The sequence below is a fragment of the Symphalangus syndactylus genome, chromosome 16 (genome assembly GCF_028878055.3).
Source record: "Symphalangus syndactylus isolate Jambi chromosome 16, NHGRI_mSymSyn1-v2.1_pri, whole genome shotgun sequence".
Classification (NCBI taxonomy): domain Eukaryota; kingdom Metazoa; phylum Chordata; class Mammalia; order Primates; family Hylobatidae; genus Symphalangus; species Symphalangus syndactylus.
In genome coordinates this window covers 55,498,243-55,513,575 of record NC_072438.2, presented here as the reverse complement: position 1 = coordinate 55,513,575, position 15,333 = coordinate 55,498,243, and the positions used below count along the sequence as shown (strand labels likewise).

Below are 15,333 nucleotides of genomic sequence, written 5' to 3'. Positions count from 1 at the left end.
TCCTGGAGAAACAGAGATATGTGACCTTTCACAGAGAGAATACAAAATAGCTGATTTGAGGAAACACAATGAAATTCAAGATAACCCAGAGAAGGAATTCAGAATTCTATCAGATAAATTTAACAAAGAGATAAAAATAACTTAAAAGAATCAAGCAGAAATTCTGGAGGTGAAAAATGCAAATTTTGACATACTAAAGAACGCATCAGTCTCTTGATACCAGAAAGAATAAAGCAGAAGAATTAATAAACATGAAGACGGGTTATTTGAAAACACATAGTGAAAGGAGACAAGAAAAAAGAATAAAAAACAATGAAACATGCCTACAAGATCTAGAAAACAGCCTTAAAAGGGTAAATCTATGAGGTATTGGTCTTAAAGAGGAGGTGGAGAAAAAGATAGAGGTAGAAAGTTTATTTGAAGATGTAATAACAGAATTTCCCAAACCTAAAGAAAGAGATCACAATATCCAAGTACGAGAGGCGACAGAACAATAAGCAGATTTAACCCAAAGAAGACTATCTCAAGGCATTTAATAATCAAACTTTCAAAGGTCAAGAATAAAGAAAGGATCCTAAAAGCAGCAAAAGAAAAGAAACAACATACAATGAAGCTCCAACACGTCTAGAAGCTTTTCAGTGTAAAACATACAGGCCAGGAGACAGTGGCATGACATATTTAAAGTGCTGAAGGAAAAATATTTTAGCCTAGATTAGTATGTCTGGTGAGAATATCCTTCAAACATGAAAAAGAAATAAAGACTTTCCCTGACAAAAAAAAGCTGAGGGATTTCAACAAAACTAGACCTGCCCTACAAGAAACGTTAGAGGGAGCACTTCAATCAGAAAGAAAAGGATGTTAATGAGCAATAAGAAATCATCTGAAGGTACAAAACTCACTGGTAATAGTAAGGACACAGAGAAACACAGAATTTTATAATACTGTAACTGTGATGTGTAAACTACACTTATGTAGACAGACTAAAAGATGGATCAATCAAAAACAACTTTTCAAGACATAGGCAGCAAAATAAAATATAAATAGAAACAACAAAAACATATAATATATATTTTATATATTACATATTTTTATATATTATATATTTTTATAATTTATTTTATATATATATTTGAGACAGTCTCACTTTGTTGCCCAGGCTGAAGGGCAGTGGTGTGATCAATGGCTCACTGCAGACTCAACCTCTCAGGCTCAAGCGATCCACCCACCTCAGTCCGTCAACTAGCTGGGAGTACAGGCACACACCACTATGCCCAGCTAATCTTCTATTTTTTTGTAGAGCTGGGGTCTCACTATGTTGGTCTGGCTGGCCTCAAACTCCTGGGCTCAAGCAGTCCTTCCACTTCTGTCTCCCAAAGTGGTGGGATTACAAGCCTAAGCCACTGCACCCAGCAAAACAATTAAAATTTAAAAAGCAGGGGGATGAAGTTAAAGTGTAGAGTTTTTATTAGTTTTCTTTTTCATTTTTAGTTTGTTTATGCAATGAGTGTTGTTATTCACTCAAAAGAATGGGTTATAAGATAGTATGTGCAAGCTTCATGGCAACTGCAAATCAAAAAACATACGTTAAGCTGCTAAGATCTGGGTTAATTTAAAAAATACAATGAATACACATACAAAAAAAAAAGCAAGAAATTAAATCATGTCCTTCACTAAAAGGAAGACAGGAAGGAAAGAAGGAAGAGAAGACCACAAACAACCAGAAAACAAATTACAAAATGTTGGAAGTCCTTACTTATCAGTAATAATATTGAATATAAATGGAATAAACACTGCAGCCAAAAGACACAGAGTGGCTAAATGGATTTTTAAAAAGACCCAATGATCTGTTCCCTACAAGAAACACACTTCATATAAAGACCCATGTAGACTGAAAATAAAGGGATGGAAAAAGATATTCCATATCAATGGAAACCAAAAAAAGCAAGAGTAGCTATACTTATATCAGACAAAATAGATTTCAAGACAAAAACTATAAAAGAGACAGAGAAGATCATTATATAATGATAACGAGGTCAACTCAGCAAGAGGATGTAATAATTGTAAATATATATGCAACCAATGCTGGAGCACCCAGATATATAGAGCATATATTATTAAAACTAAAGAGATAGACTATAATACCATAACAGCTGGAGACTTCAATACCCTACTTTCAGCATTCGAGAGATCTTCCAGACAGAAAATCAACAAAGAAACATCAGACTTAATCTGCACTATGGAACAAATGGACCAAATAGATATTTACAGCTTTGTTTCATCCAACAGCTGAAAAATATACATTCTTTTTCTCAGCACATGGATCATTCTCAAGCATAGACTATATGTTAGGTCACAAAATAAGTCATAAAACATTTTTTAAAAATTGAAATATCAAGCATCTTCTCTGACCACAATGGAATAAAACTAGAAATCAATAATGAGGAATTTTGCAAACTATATAAACACATAAAAATTAAACAATATGCTCCTGAATCAGTGGATCAATTAAGGAATCAAAAAGGAAATTGAAAAATTTCTGGAAACAAATGATAATGGAAACACAACACACCAAAACTATGAAATACAGCAAAAGCAGCACTAAGAGGGAAGTTTATAGCTATAAGTGGCTAACACACACACACACACACACACACACACACACATATATATATAAAATATGCACCCAATACTGGAGCTGTGATATGTAAACTACACTTATATATATAATAATAACCTAATGATTCATCTTAAGAACTAGAAAAGCAAGAGAAAACCAAACCCAAAATTAGTAGAAGAAATAATAAGGATCACAGCAGAAACAGAGAGAAATGAAATTGAAACAAAGAAAACAATACAAAAGATCAATGAAACAAAAAGATTTTGTTGAAAAGATAAACAAAATTGACACACCTTTAGCCAGACTAAGAAAAAAAGAGAGAAGACTCAAATAAAATTAGAGATGAAAAAGGAGACATTACAACTAATATTGCAGAAATTCAAATGATAATTAGTGGCTACTATGAGCAACTATATGCCAATAAATTGGAAAATCTGAAGGAAATGGATAAATTCCTAGACACATACACAACTACCAAGATTGAACCATGAAGAAATCCGAGACCTGAACAGAGTGATAACAAGCAATGAGACTGAAGCTGTAATAAAAACCTCCCAGCAAAGAAAAGCCCGAGACCCAGTGGCTTCACTGCTGAATTCTGACAAACTTTTTTTTTTTTCAAATAGAAATAAATTTATTCCACTGGCTTCCCACCTCAGCCCCAAAGAGCAGGTCATGTGGAACAGGAAAACATCTGAGGGATTCTGCCAAACACTTAAAGAAGAACTAATACCCATCCTACTCAAAATATTCCAAAAAATAGAGGAGGAGGAAATACTTCCAAACTCATTCTATGAGGCCAATATTGCCATGATACCAAAAGCAGACAAAGACACATCAAAAGAACTACATGCAAATATTGCTGATAAATACTGATGAAAAAATCCTCAACAAAATACTAGCAAACCAAATTCAACAACACATTAAAACGATCATTATGACCAAATGGGATTTATCTCAGGGATGCAACGATAGTTCAACATAGCAAATCAATCAATGTGATACATCATATCAACAGAATGAAGGACAAAAACCATATGATCATTTCAACTGATGCTGAAAAAGCATTTGTCAAAATTCAACATCCCCTTCATGACAAAAATCCTCAAAAAACTGGGTATAGAAGGAACGTACCTCCACATAATAAAAACCATATAATATACAACAGACACATAGTATCATATAGAAAGGGAAAAGCTGAAAGCCTTTCCTCTAAGATCTGGAACATGACAAGGATGTCCACTTTTATCACTGTTACTCATTGTTATACTGGAAGTCCTTACTAGAGCAATTGGACAAGAGAAAGAAATAAAGAGCATACAAATTGGAAAAGAAGGAGTCAAATTGTCCTTGTTTGCAGAAGACATGATCTTATATTTGGAAAAACTGACTCAACCAAAAAACTATTAGAGCTGATAAACGAATTCAGTAAAGTTGTGGGATATGAAATCAACATACAAAAATCAGTATCATTTCTATGTCCCGACAGAAAACAATCTGAAAAAGAAATCAAGAAAGTAATCCCACTTACAATAGCTACAAAGAAAACAAAATACCTAATAATTAACCAAAGATGTGAAAGACGATCAGGCATGGTGGCTCACATCTGTAATCCCAGTATTTTTGGGAGATGGAAGCAGGAGGATTGCTTGAGGCCAGGAGTTTGAGACCAGCCTGGACAACATGGTGAGAACCTGTCCCTGCAAAAAATTTAAAAATTAGCTGGGCGGCCAGGCGTAGTGGCTCACGCCTGTAATCCCAACACTTTGGGAGGCTGACCGAGGCAGGCAGATCACAAAATCAGGAGATCAAGACTATCCTGGCCAAGATAGTGAAACCCTTTCTCTATTACAATACAAAAAAAATTAGCCAGGCTTGGTGGCACACACCTGTAGTGCCAGCTACTCAGGAGGCTGAGGCAGGGGAATCATTTGAACTCGGGAGACAGATGTTACAGTGAGCCGAGATCACACCACTGCTCTCCAGCCTGGCAACAGAGCGAGACTCCGTCTCTAAGTAAATAAATAAATAAATAAATAAATAAATAAATAAATAATTAGCCGGGCATGGTGGTGTGCACCTGTAGTTCTAGCTGCTCGGGAAGCTGAGGTGAGAGGATCACTTCAGCCTTGGAGTTCAAGGCTGCAGGGCACTATGATTGTGCCACTGCACTCCAGCCAAGATGACAGAGTGAGATGCTGTCTCAAAAGAAAAAAAAAAAAAAAAAGCAACAGATCTCTACAATGAAAACATTAATGCAAGAAACTGAAGAGGGCTCAGTGTGGTGGTTCATGCATGTAATCCCAGCACTTTGGGAGGCCGAGTCAGGCAGATCACTTAAGCAGGACTTCAAGACCAGCCTGGCCAATGTGGTGAAACCCTGTCTCTACTAAAAATGCAAAAATTAGCCAGGCTTGGTGACACACACCTGTAATCTCAGCTACTCAAGTGGCTGAGGCATGAGAATCACGTGAACCTGGGAGGTGGAGGTTGCAATGGGCCAAGACCATGCCACTGCACTCCAGCCTGAGAGAGCAAGACTCTGTCTCAAAAAAAAAAAAAAAAGGAAAAAAAGTAAGGTGAAGAGGACAACACAAAAATATAGATAAATATTCCATGTTCATGAGACAAATCAACATTGTTAAAATGTCCATATACTCCAAAGCAATCTACAGATTCCATGCAATCTCTATCAAAATACCAGTGACATTCTTCACAGAAATAGAAAAAAACAATCCTAAAGCTTACATCGAACCACAAAAGACCCAGAATAGCCAAAGCTATCCTAAGGAAAAAAAAATAAAAATACTGAAGGAATCACATTGTTTGACTTCAAGTTATACTACAGAGCTATAGTAACCAAAACAGCACAGTACTGGCATAAAAACAGACACATACACCAGTGGAACATAACAGATAACCCCAAAACATATGCATACATCTACAGTCCACTCAATTTTCAATAAAGGTGCCAAGAATATAATGGGGAAAGGACAGTCTCTTCAACAAATGGTGCTGGGAAAACTGGATATCCATATGCAGAAGAATGACACTAGACCCATCTCTTACCATACACAGAAGTCAAATCAATATGAATTAAAGAGTAAATCTAAGACCTCAGACTATGAAACTACTAAAACATTGAAGAAACACTCTAGGACATTGGACTGGGTAAGGATTTCTTAAGTAATATCCCATAGGCAAGGCAACCAACAGAAAAATGGACAAACGGTATTACATCAGGTTAAAAGCTTCTCCATAGCAAAGAAAATAATCCAGAAAGTGAAAAGACAACCCATAAAATGGGAGATAATATTTGCAAACTATCCATCTGACAAGGGATTAATAACCAGAACATAAAAGGAACTCAAACAACTCAATAGGAAAAAATCTAATAATCCAATTAAAAAAACGGGCATCCTCTGGTGGATGCTGAGATTTAAAATAATAATAATAGGCCAGATGCAGTGGCCCGTTATCTGTAATCCAAGCACTTTAGGAGGCCAAGGTGGCCAAATCACTTGAGCTTAGGAGTTTGAGACCAGCCTGGGCAACATAGCAAGAACCTGTTTCAACAAAAAGAAGAAAAAAAGAATAAAATAATATTACAATAAATGGGCAAATGCTCTGAATAGACATTTCTCAAAAGAAGATATACAAATGGCAAATAGGTATATGAAAAAGCGCTCAACATTATCATCAGAGAAATGCACATCAGAACTATTATGAGATATCATCTCATTTCAGTTAAAATGGCTTTTATCCAAAAGACAGGCAATAAGAAATGCTGGTGAGGATGTGGAGAAAAGGGAATCTTCATACACTGTTGGTGGGAATGCAAATTATTACAACTATGATGGAGAAAAGTTTGGAAGTTCCTCAAAAAACTAAAAAAAAAAACAGCTATCATATAATCCAGCAGTCCCACTGCTAGGTATATACCCAAAAGAAAAGAAATCAGTATGTCAGAGATATCTGCACTCTCATGTTTACTGCAACACTATTCACAATAGCCAAGATTTGGAAACAACCTAAGTGTCCCACAACAGATGAATGGATAAAGAAAATGTGGTACATGTACTCAATGGAGTACTACTCAGTCATAAAAAAGGATGAGATCCTGTCACTTGCAACAACATGGGTGGAACTGGAGGTCATTATGTTAAATGAAATAAGCCAGGCACTGAAAGACAAACTTCACATTCTCATTTATTTATGGGAGCTAAAATTTAAAATAATTGAAGTCATGGGTGATAGACAGTAGGATGGTTACGAGGCTGGGAAAAGTAGTGGGTTGCAAGTGGGACGGGCGGGTGCAGTGGGTCTATGGTTAATGGGTACAAAAAAAGAGTAAGACCTAGTATTTGCTAGCACAACAGGGTGACTATAGTCAAAAATAATTATACATTTTAAAACAACTAAAAGAGTATAAATGGATCGTTTGTTACACAAAGCATAAATGCTTGAGGGGATGGATATCCCATTTACCCTGATGTGATTACACATTGCATGCCTGTATCAAAATATTTCACGTAACCCATACATATTCCTGTGTACCCCCAAAAATAATACATTTTAAAATAGAAATTTTGTACCTGGAAGTGAGGTCCTGCCATAACAAGAACCTAAGACATGGCATTCACTTTCGGACCAAGTAGCAGATGGATGCTGCCAGGATCATGAAGAGATTGCTAGTGAAATCCTAAAGGGCCTCGAGGAGGGCGTTAGCAGAAGCCCAAACAGCTTCCAAGGAAGATGTCAGAGGGAGGAAAATGTTATTGGAAGCTAGAAGAGACCCTTTTTAAGAAGTAACTTTAGCAAAACTGTTACCTGTGGTATCACCAAAAATAGAAAATGTGCCTAATGATCTAGCTAAGATTTCCTGGCAGTGTTGAGTCTGGGGCCATTTGGCTTTTTCTACCTATCCGAAATAAAATGAGGAGGAGGTATAAAGAACAAATTATTCCACTCCCAAATGGAATTTGGAAGAAATATTAAGGCTCAGAATAGCCCTTTCAATGGCTCTCAAAGACCAAATCCAAAGTGGGGCAATAAGATCCTTTGCTCAAGACCTCAGGAAGATGAGTGCATCTTAAGACATTTCAGACATGTAAATTGCCTACCTGTCTTACCAGCATGCCTTTTAGACCCTGTCCAAGGCTTAGAATCTCAAGGATGTTGTTCATCAGCCTCACAGGGAGCCCAACATAGAAAAAGGACTATTTCCAATAGACTTTATGAGTGGCTCTTGTGTAATAGAATGGATTATAAATTGATACATGAGAAATACACAGGAAAAATAAATATGTCAGCTTGGACAGGGGTGGTAGTAAAAATAGGCCTTTGGACCCCCAAATTCTGTGAGGGAGTAGGCTTTAAAAAACAAACAACAAAAAAAAACTACTCAGCTGCAAACACAAGTGCCTCAATAGAAAAGGAAAAATCAGAGGGCAGGGTCAAAAGCATCAGAGAACCCCCAGGGAATATACCTAGGCCCCAAAGAACAGCCACAATAGGCTGGCTAGATTTCAGAATTGCAAGCCAAGCCTTTCCTTTTCTCTTTTTGAATGGGAATCTCCAGAGGAGTGATGTTATGCCTAACAGGTGAACAAAGCAGATAACTCCTTAAGTTCAGGCCTTCAGACTGACAGAAATGGTATTCATGATGCTTTTATTCATGAAGCTTTACCCAAGGAGCCTCATCCATACCTTATCCTGATTAGATGATCAGCTCCTAGACTTTGAGCTGTTGTAATGGCATAGGAAAGGAGGTCCTCAGGAAAGGGATGTGAATTAGCTGCAGTATCTTCCATCCCATGTGTTCTTTCTAAAATGTGACTAGGTGGGTGTCCATTGGTCCAGGTTCCTAATGTCCACTATAAAATGGTGTAGTATTTACATATAACCTATGCACATCCTTCTATATACTTTATTTATAGATTACTTGTAATACCTAATGTAAATGATATGTAAATAGTTATTACAATGTCTTGTTTGGGAATAACAAGAGCTCAGTACAGACACAACCATCCATTTCTCTCCCTCAAATATTTTCAATCTGCAGTTGATTGAATCTGCAGATACGGAACCCACAGATACCAAGGGTCATTGTATACCAATTTTTTTTGTTTTTAACATAATCTTAGTCTCTGTGATATATGCCAAATTTTTATTGTTTTAGAATTTACAAGTTCTTTAAAAATGACCACTTGCTTTTTAAGGCATTTACCTATTTACTATATATCAATTTATCTACATAAATCACATTCACTATATATATATATATATATATATATATATTTTTTTTTTTTTTTTTTTTTTTTTTTTTTTTTTTGAGACGGAGTCTCGCTCTGTCGCCCAGGCTAGAGTGCAGTGGCGCAATCTCGGCTCACTGCAAGCTCCGCCTCCCGGATTCACGCCATTCTCCTGCCTCAGCCTCTCCGAGTAGCTGGGACTACAGGCGCCCGCCACCGCGCCCGGCTAATTTTTTGTATTTTTAGTAGAGACGGGGTTTCACTGTGGTCTCGATCTCCTGACCTCGTGATCCGCCCGCCTCGGCCTCCCAAAGTGCTGGGATTACAAGCGTGAGCCACCGCGCCCGGCCTTATTTTTTAAGACACAGGGTCTCACTCAGTCGCACAGTGCTGGAGTGTGATCACAGCTCACTGCAACCCAGAACCACTGGGTTCAACTGATCCTCCCAACTCAGCCTCTTAAGTAACTAGGACTACAGGCACACAACACCATTGCCAGCTAATTTTTATTTTTTTGTAAAGACAGGGTCTCACTTTGTTGCCCAGGCTGGTCTCAAACTCCTGGACTCATGCAATCCTCCCACTTAGGCCTCCCAAAGTGCTGGGATTACAGGCATGAACCACTGCCCACTGCCTCCAGCCATATATTATTAAATATTATAGATGATTTTATTTCCTATACCTACATGATTATAACTAGCTTAAAAATAAATCAATAAATTACAAACAATAAAACCATAAAATCAAAGAAGATGAAGGCTGTTGCATGTTCCTTTACATTTTATTTGCCATAAACATTAAGATAAATACAGAAAATACTGGAGAAAAAAAGCTTTTTAATAGTTTCTTGATGCAAAGCTTCACACTTAAAAATTATGCTTGCTCCCCCCATCCACCCCAATTCAACATGCAGATATCATTTATTTTCATATGTGCTGATTCTAGGGCATTGTAATCTCTTGACAGTTTCTTAAGAGTATCTTTGCCCTGGTAACAATTTCACAAACTATATACAATCATGGTACAATACCTTCATTCAAATGAATCCCAAAGGTGAGTACATTTACACAGTATTAACACTAAAAATCTTTTTTTAAAACACCATAGAAGTCAAACCACAAAAACCCAGGATCTCGTTTTAAATGTGTTTATGAAGACTGCTGCTGAGCTCAAAGCATGCAGGTAATCATGGCCACCTAGATGAAGCTGGATGTTGAAACTCCTTCATGTCCAATGATGTAATTTTTCACTCATCCCAAGTATCTCCATATTTGTTTACTTTGACTAGGAAAAAAGCACAAATAATTGATGATTCCAAGCAATAATAAGTAAAAGACATTAAGTTTGTTGCTACGATGAAAAGTTATGTTTCTCTCTCATTCGAATAAAAGCACATGAGAGTCAAATTATAATTACAAAAAGGGGATGACCAGACTTGTGTGAACTTGGGGTCGGACAAATGCATTGTATCTACAATTTTACATAAATAGTTAGTCCTCATAACAAACTTCTAAACACAATTCTCATTTTAATGGTGAGAAAACCGATTAGTAACTTGCCCAAGGTACAAGCCCTAAGAAGAAGAACTGAGATTTGAGTACAGGTCTGTTTAGATCCAAAGCCTGGGTACCTTTACATCTTTACCATACTACCTAAGTAAGTGTGGCACATATTAAGCCATATACAAAAAAAAAAAAAATTAGTGGGAAATAATAAAACAAACATTTGAAATTTCGTTTTTCACAAAAAATACAGCAGTAGAAATGGTCAAGTGTTCAAGTTGTAATTAATTCAATCTTCTCTCTCAGGGCTGTAAATAGTACTATAAGAAGAAAATACTACCACATTTCACAGGTACTCTACATTTTACATTTTGAAACATGCTCTGCTGTCTATTCTACTCCTTTACTTTTTTGCTTCTCTTCCACATAGCCTCTGTCTGTGAGTAATCATAACAATATAAAGCAGCAGTTATCACAGTGTGGACCCTTTTCAGGGAATACATGAAGTCAAAATTATTACATTATTATACTAAGACATTATATATCCTTATCCTTCACAATTTGCCTTTTCCCCTTGCTCTCACTCCCTCATGAGTATATGTTACATGGTTTTCTAGAAGCTACAGGATGTGTGGTGACATTGCTCTGGAAGCTAATGGAATACATGCTGGAATTTTTAAAATTTCTGAGTCTTAATTTCTAATTAGATAAATATCAACCACATAAGCTAAAGGTGAAAACTTTAAGTGACACTTTCTGACCATGTGAATCTACCCTGTACTAATTTCAACAATATTTTAGAAAATCACTGAAACCATTTCATAACAAGTCTTTTCTTTAAATTATATAAAGCACACAAAAAAACAGCTTTTACCAAAAAAAGAAAAAATCATTTCACATTCTTGTGTCATGTAACAGAACTTGAAGACTTCAGTCAAAAATAAAAAAATGTCAAAATCCAGCAAATGCTAAAGGTCTACCAAATTTCCTTTCTTTACTTCTATTACTATAGAAGCCTAAACCAAAATACTCAATTTCTGATACAGTGTAAGGTACTATGCTATGCAGACAATAATAGAAAAGATTACAAAAATGAGAAAAATATTACTTTCTGCCCTCACAGAGCTTACAATCTAAATCCTCAAATTAATTAGCAGAACAAAGTACCAACAAGTCTTTACATATTACAGAGCAATGGCCACTAGATGCATAGTTTATGCTAAATGTTGTTTGACGACAAACATTCAAAAGTATGGTACATCCCTAACTTATTTCAAAGGTAGATTTTTTTACATCAATAATATGACGCAGATATTATCTATCATTGTTATAAAAACAGAACTCCAAATGAAGCAGCCGCTAATGATTAAAAATAAAATTAGCTCTAAAAAATGACCACAACAACAAATACTAAGGACTTTCATGTATTTTTGCATTCTTTGTGGCATATGACCTTCAAGAAGGTACCAAAGACCTATTATTTTCATTTTTAAAGTAGTAAATAGAAAATCTTGAAACAATGACACATACTCTGAAATTCCTTACGAGAAAATCGTAAAACCCTATACTGAAATAGCTATAAAACCCTATTCAAATGTCCTCTTCCTTTAGAGGTAAACTTGTATCAAAAAATTCACTTTGGCTAATGTATAGCTATTCCAAAAAGACTTAAAAGAAATCAGGATTTAAAAATTCACAATTTTTTTTAAAAGTTTTTTGTTTTTGTTTTTGTTTTCCTCTTTAAGAAATGCCTTAGAAGCTGGCATATAACTCTTTTAATTTCACAAATGTACAAGAAAGGTCAGGCACAGTGGCTCCCACCTATAATCCCAGCATTCTGGGAGGCCAAGGTGAAAGGATTGCTTGAGCCCAGGAGTTTCAGACCAGCCTTGGCAACATAGGGAAAAACCCACTGCACCAAAAAAATTTTTTAACAGCCAGGGATAGTGGCATACAACTGTAGTCCCAGCTACTCGGGAAGCTGAGGTAGGAGGACTGCTTGAACCCAGGAGGTCAAGGCTGCAGTAAGCCATGATTACACCACTGCACTCCAGCCTGGGTGACAGAATAAAACCATCTCAAAAAGAAAAAAACAAACAAACAGAACAAAAAAATAAACACAAGAAAAACCCAAATATACAAGAAAATCAATCTCATTACTCAATCATTCTGTGGTTAGGCCACAAGTGCTATTACAGAGCAATGCCAACCTCAGGTCACTACAGCAACTTATGTGATAGGTGTATCATTAGGAAAATAAGACTATCAGATCTCCAAGGATATTTGTTATAAGAGAAAAACAGTCAAATGAGTATATAATCTCTACCCTGCGTTACAAAACTAATCTTGCTGTCTTAAGACTTACTATTTGGACTTCACTATTTTCTTCCTTTTTTTTTTTTTTTTTTTTTTTTGGAGACAGAGCCTCGCTTCATCGTCCAAACTGGAGTGCAGTGGCATGATGTCGGTTCACTGCAACATCTGCCTCCTGAGTTCATGCAGTTCTCCTGCCTCAGCCTCCCGAGTAGCTAGGATTACAGGCATGCACCACCATGCCCAGCTAAGTTTTGTATTTTTAGTAGAGACAGGGTTTCACCATGTTGGCCATGCTGGTCTCCAATTCCTGGCCTCAAGTGATACACCCACCTTGGCCTCCCAAAGTGCTGGGATTTCAGGCATGAGACACCACACCTGGCTTTGACTTCATTATTTTTTAACACAAAATGGCCTTCGGAGCACCTTAAAAATGGAAGAATTGGCCAGACACGGTGGCTCATGCCTGTAATCCCAGCACTCTGGGAGGCTGAGGCAGGCAGATCACGAGGTCAAAAGATCGAGACCATCCTGGCCAACATGGTGAAACCCCATCTCTACTAAAAATACAAAAAGTTAGCTGGGCGTGGTGGCAGGTGCCTGTAGTCACAGCTACTTGGGAGGCTGAGGCAGGAGGATTGCTTGAACCCAGGAGGCAGAGGCTGCAGTGAACCAAGATCGTGCCACTGCACTCCAGCCTGGCAACAGAGCAAGACTCCGTCTCAAAAAAAAAAGAACTGATAACTGTAAAGTACTATTTTAAAAATATTTTACTTTGGTTAATTGCTTGAAGAGTTAAATCACATATTAATTAATTTTTTATAGTATTGTTTTAAAGTAATGTTTTAGTTTCCACCTAAACAGTAAAGTGATTCAGACTAAACTATCATACCTTCTTTTTTTGGCACTCTTTCATGCATAGGCCTGACTGAGGGGTCAGTCTTTTGTGTTAAAGATACTTCATATGACTCTCTGTTCTTATTCCTTAATTCCTCATATGTAATATTTTTTCTTTTAGGACTTTCTTCAAGGTTGGGATCAGGTCCTAAAACAACAAACAGTTAATAAATGGTAATAAAAGGATTTGTATAACTCTAAAGCAACTAAATTTTACAAATGCTCCTTACCTACAATCAAAATAGAATAAAGAATCAAATTATTACCACCATTTCACAGGTACTATACTTTCACCAAGATAATTATCAAACTGAAATCTACTTCTGCCTATATTTTTAAGCTTTTATTTCTAAAAATTAAAATGGACATCAAAAAATTTTCCAAACTAAACCACAGCCAGAAGAAAAATATGTATCATAATATATAACAGTACAATTTAAACTCATTAAAATACCAGTGTTTTAAACTGGAGTTACTCATACTGTATACAGAATTAAGAGAAATATATTCTACTAGTGACAACTGAACAAAACTTGACGTGGTATAGATTTTACTCAATATATAGTTAAATAGTCCTATAACCACAGACTCTATGAAAACAACTCCAGCTATTTTCAAAAATCATTTATTTTACCATTTAATGAAATTTAAACAAAAATACTGAAAATAGGCCAGGCACAATGGTTCACGCCTATAATCCCAGCACTTTGGGAGGCCGAGGCGGGCGGATCACCTGAGGTCAGGAGTTCAAGACCAGCCTGGCCAACAAGAAACCTCATCTCTACTAAAAACACAAAATTAGTTGGGCGTGGTGGCACACACCTGTAATTCTAGCTACTAAGGAGGCTGAGGCAGAATCGCTTGAACCCGGGAGGCGGAGGTTGCAGTGAGCTGAGATCGCGCCATTGCACTCCAGCCTGGGCAACAAGAGCAAAACTCTGTCTCAAAAAAAAGAAAAAAAAGTTGAAAATAATTACTTGAAAAGTATAAAACATAGCCTTTAATCAGAATATGTGTTGTTTTCATTCCGGTCTAACAGATGCAATGTTGATGCAGAAGAAAGTATCAACTGTTATTTTGGCCTGGGAACTAACATTTATTCTTTATTTCTCCCAAAGAGAGTCAAAATGTGAGTATTACATATTATCATAGAGTCAAATGTAAATATAATGCAGTGGTTACTCCTAATATTGGTTGACAGGATCAAATAGTGAACATAATTTATAAAATTTATAAACAGCAAAAAAGGCCATATGAACATTAAAAAAAAAAGATGCTAACATTCAGTGAACAACTATTTAACTTACAAAGTCTTACCTACCACATACCACACCAAAAGTACTATTTTTCAAAGATGTTTTCCAATGAGACATACAAATTGGGTATATAATTTTAATATTCATTTTTTTAAAAATCGTTTTTGTGATACTTATTTAGAACTCAAAGGTAAGCTCCCAGTGAATAATTAGAATTTTCTGAGCAACATAACTATATATTAAATAATGTTTTCAACCATAAACTTTTTTTTTTTTTTTTTTTTTTTGAGACAGAGTCTCACTCTGTTACCCAGGCTGGAGCACAGTGGCGCAATCTCGATTCACTGAAACCTCCGCCTGCTAGGTTCCAGTGATTGTCCTGCCTGAGCCTCCCGAGTAGCTGGGATTACAGGCATGCGCCACTATGCCCGGCTAATTTTGTATTTTTAGTAGAGACAGGGTTTTGCCATATTGGTCAGGCTGGTCTTGAACTC

At 36.5% G+C, this 15,333-nt stretch overlaps 1 protein-coding gene across 7 annotated transcripts in view; it reads right to left on the bottom strand.

Moving 5' to 3' along the window:
* Positions 1-9,633: 9,633 nt before the first annotated feature.
* Positions 9,634-15,333, bottom strand: part of OCIAD1 (OCIA domain containing 1) — a 31,290-nt gene continuing 25,590 nt past the window's right edge. For 4 of the 7 annotated variants that reach the window (XM_063619512.1, XM_055246249.2, XM_063619513.1 and 1 more), the window contains exon 8: positions 9,634-10,155. In XM_063619512.1, the coding sequence (XP_063475582.1) occupies positions 10,118-10,155 (38 nt within the window). In that variant the 3' untranslated portion in view covers positions 9,634-10,117. Of the gene's footprint in view, positions 10,156-13,578; positions 13,732-15,333 lie in introns of all 7 variants that reach the window. The other 3 variants (XM_055246244.2, XM_055246251.2, XM_055246246.2) reach the window with 1 other exon arrangement.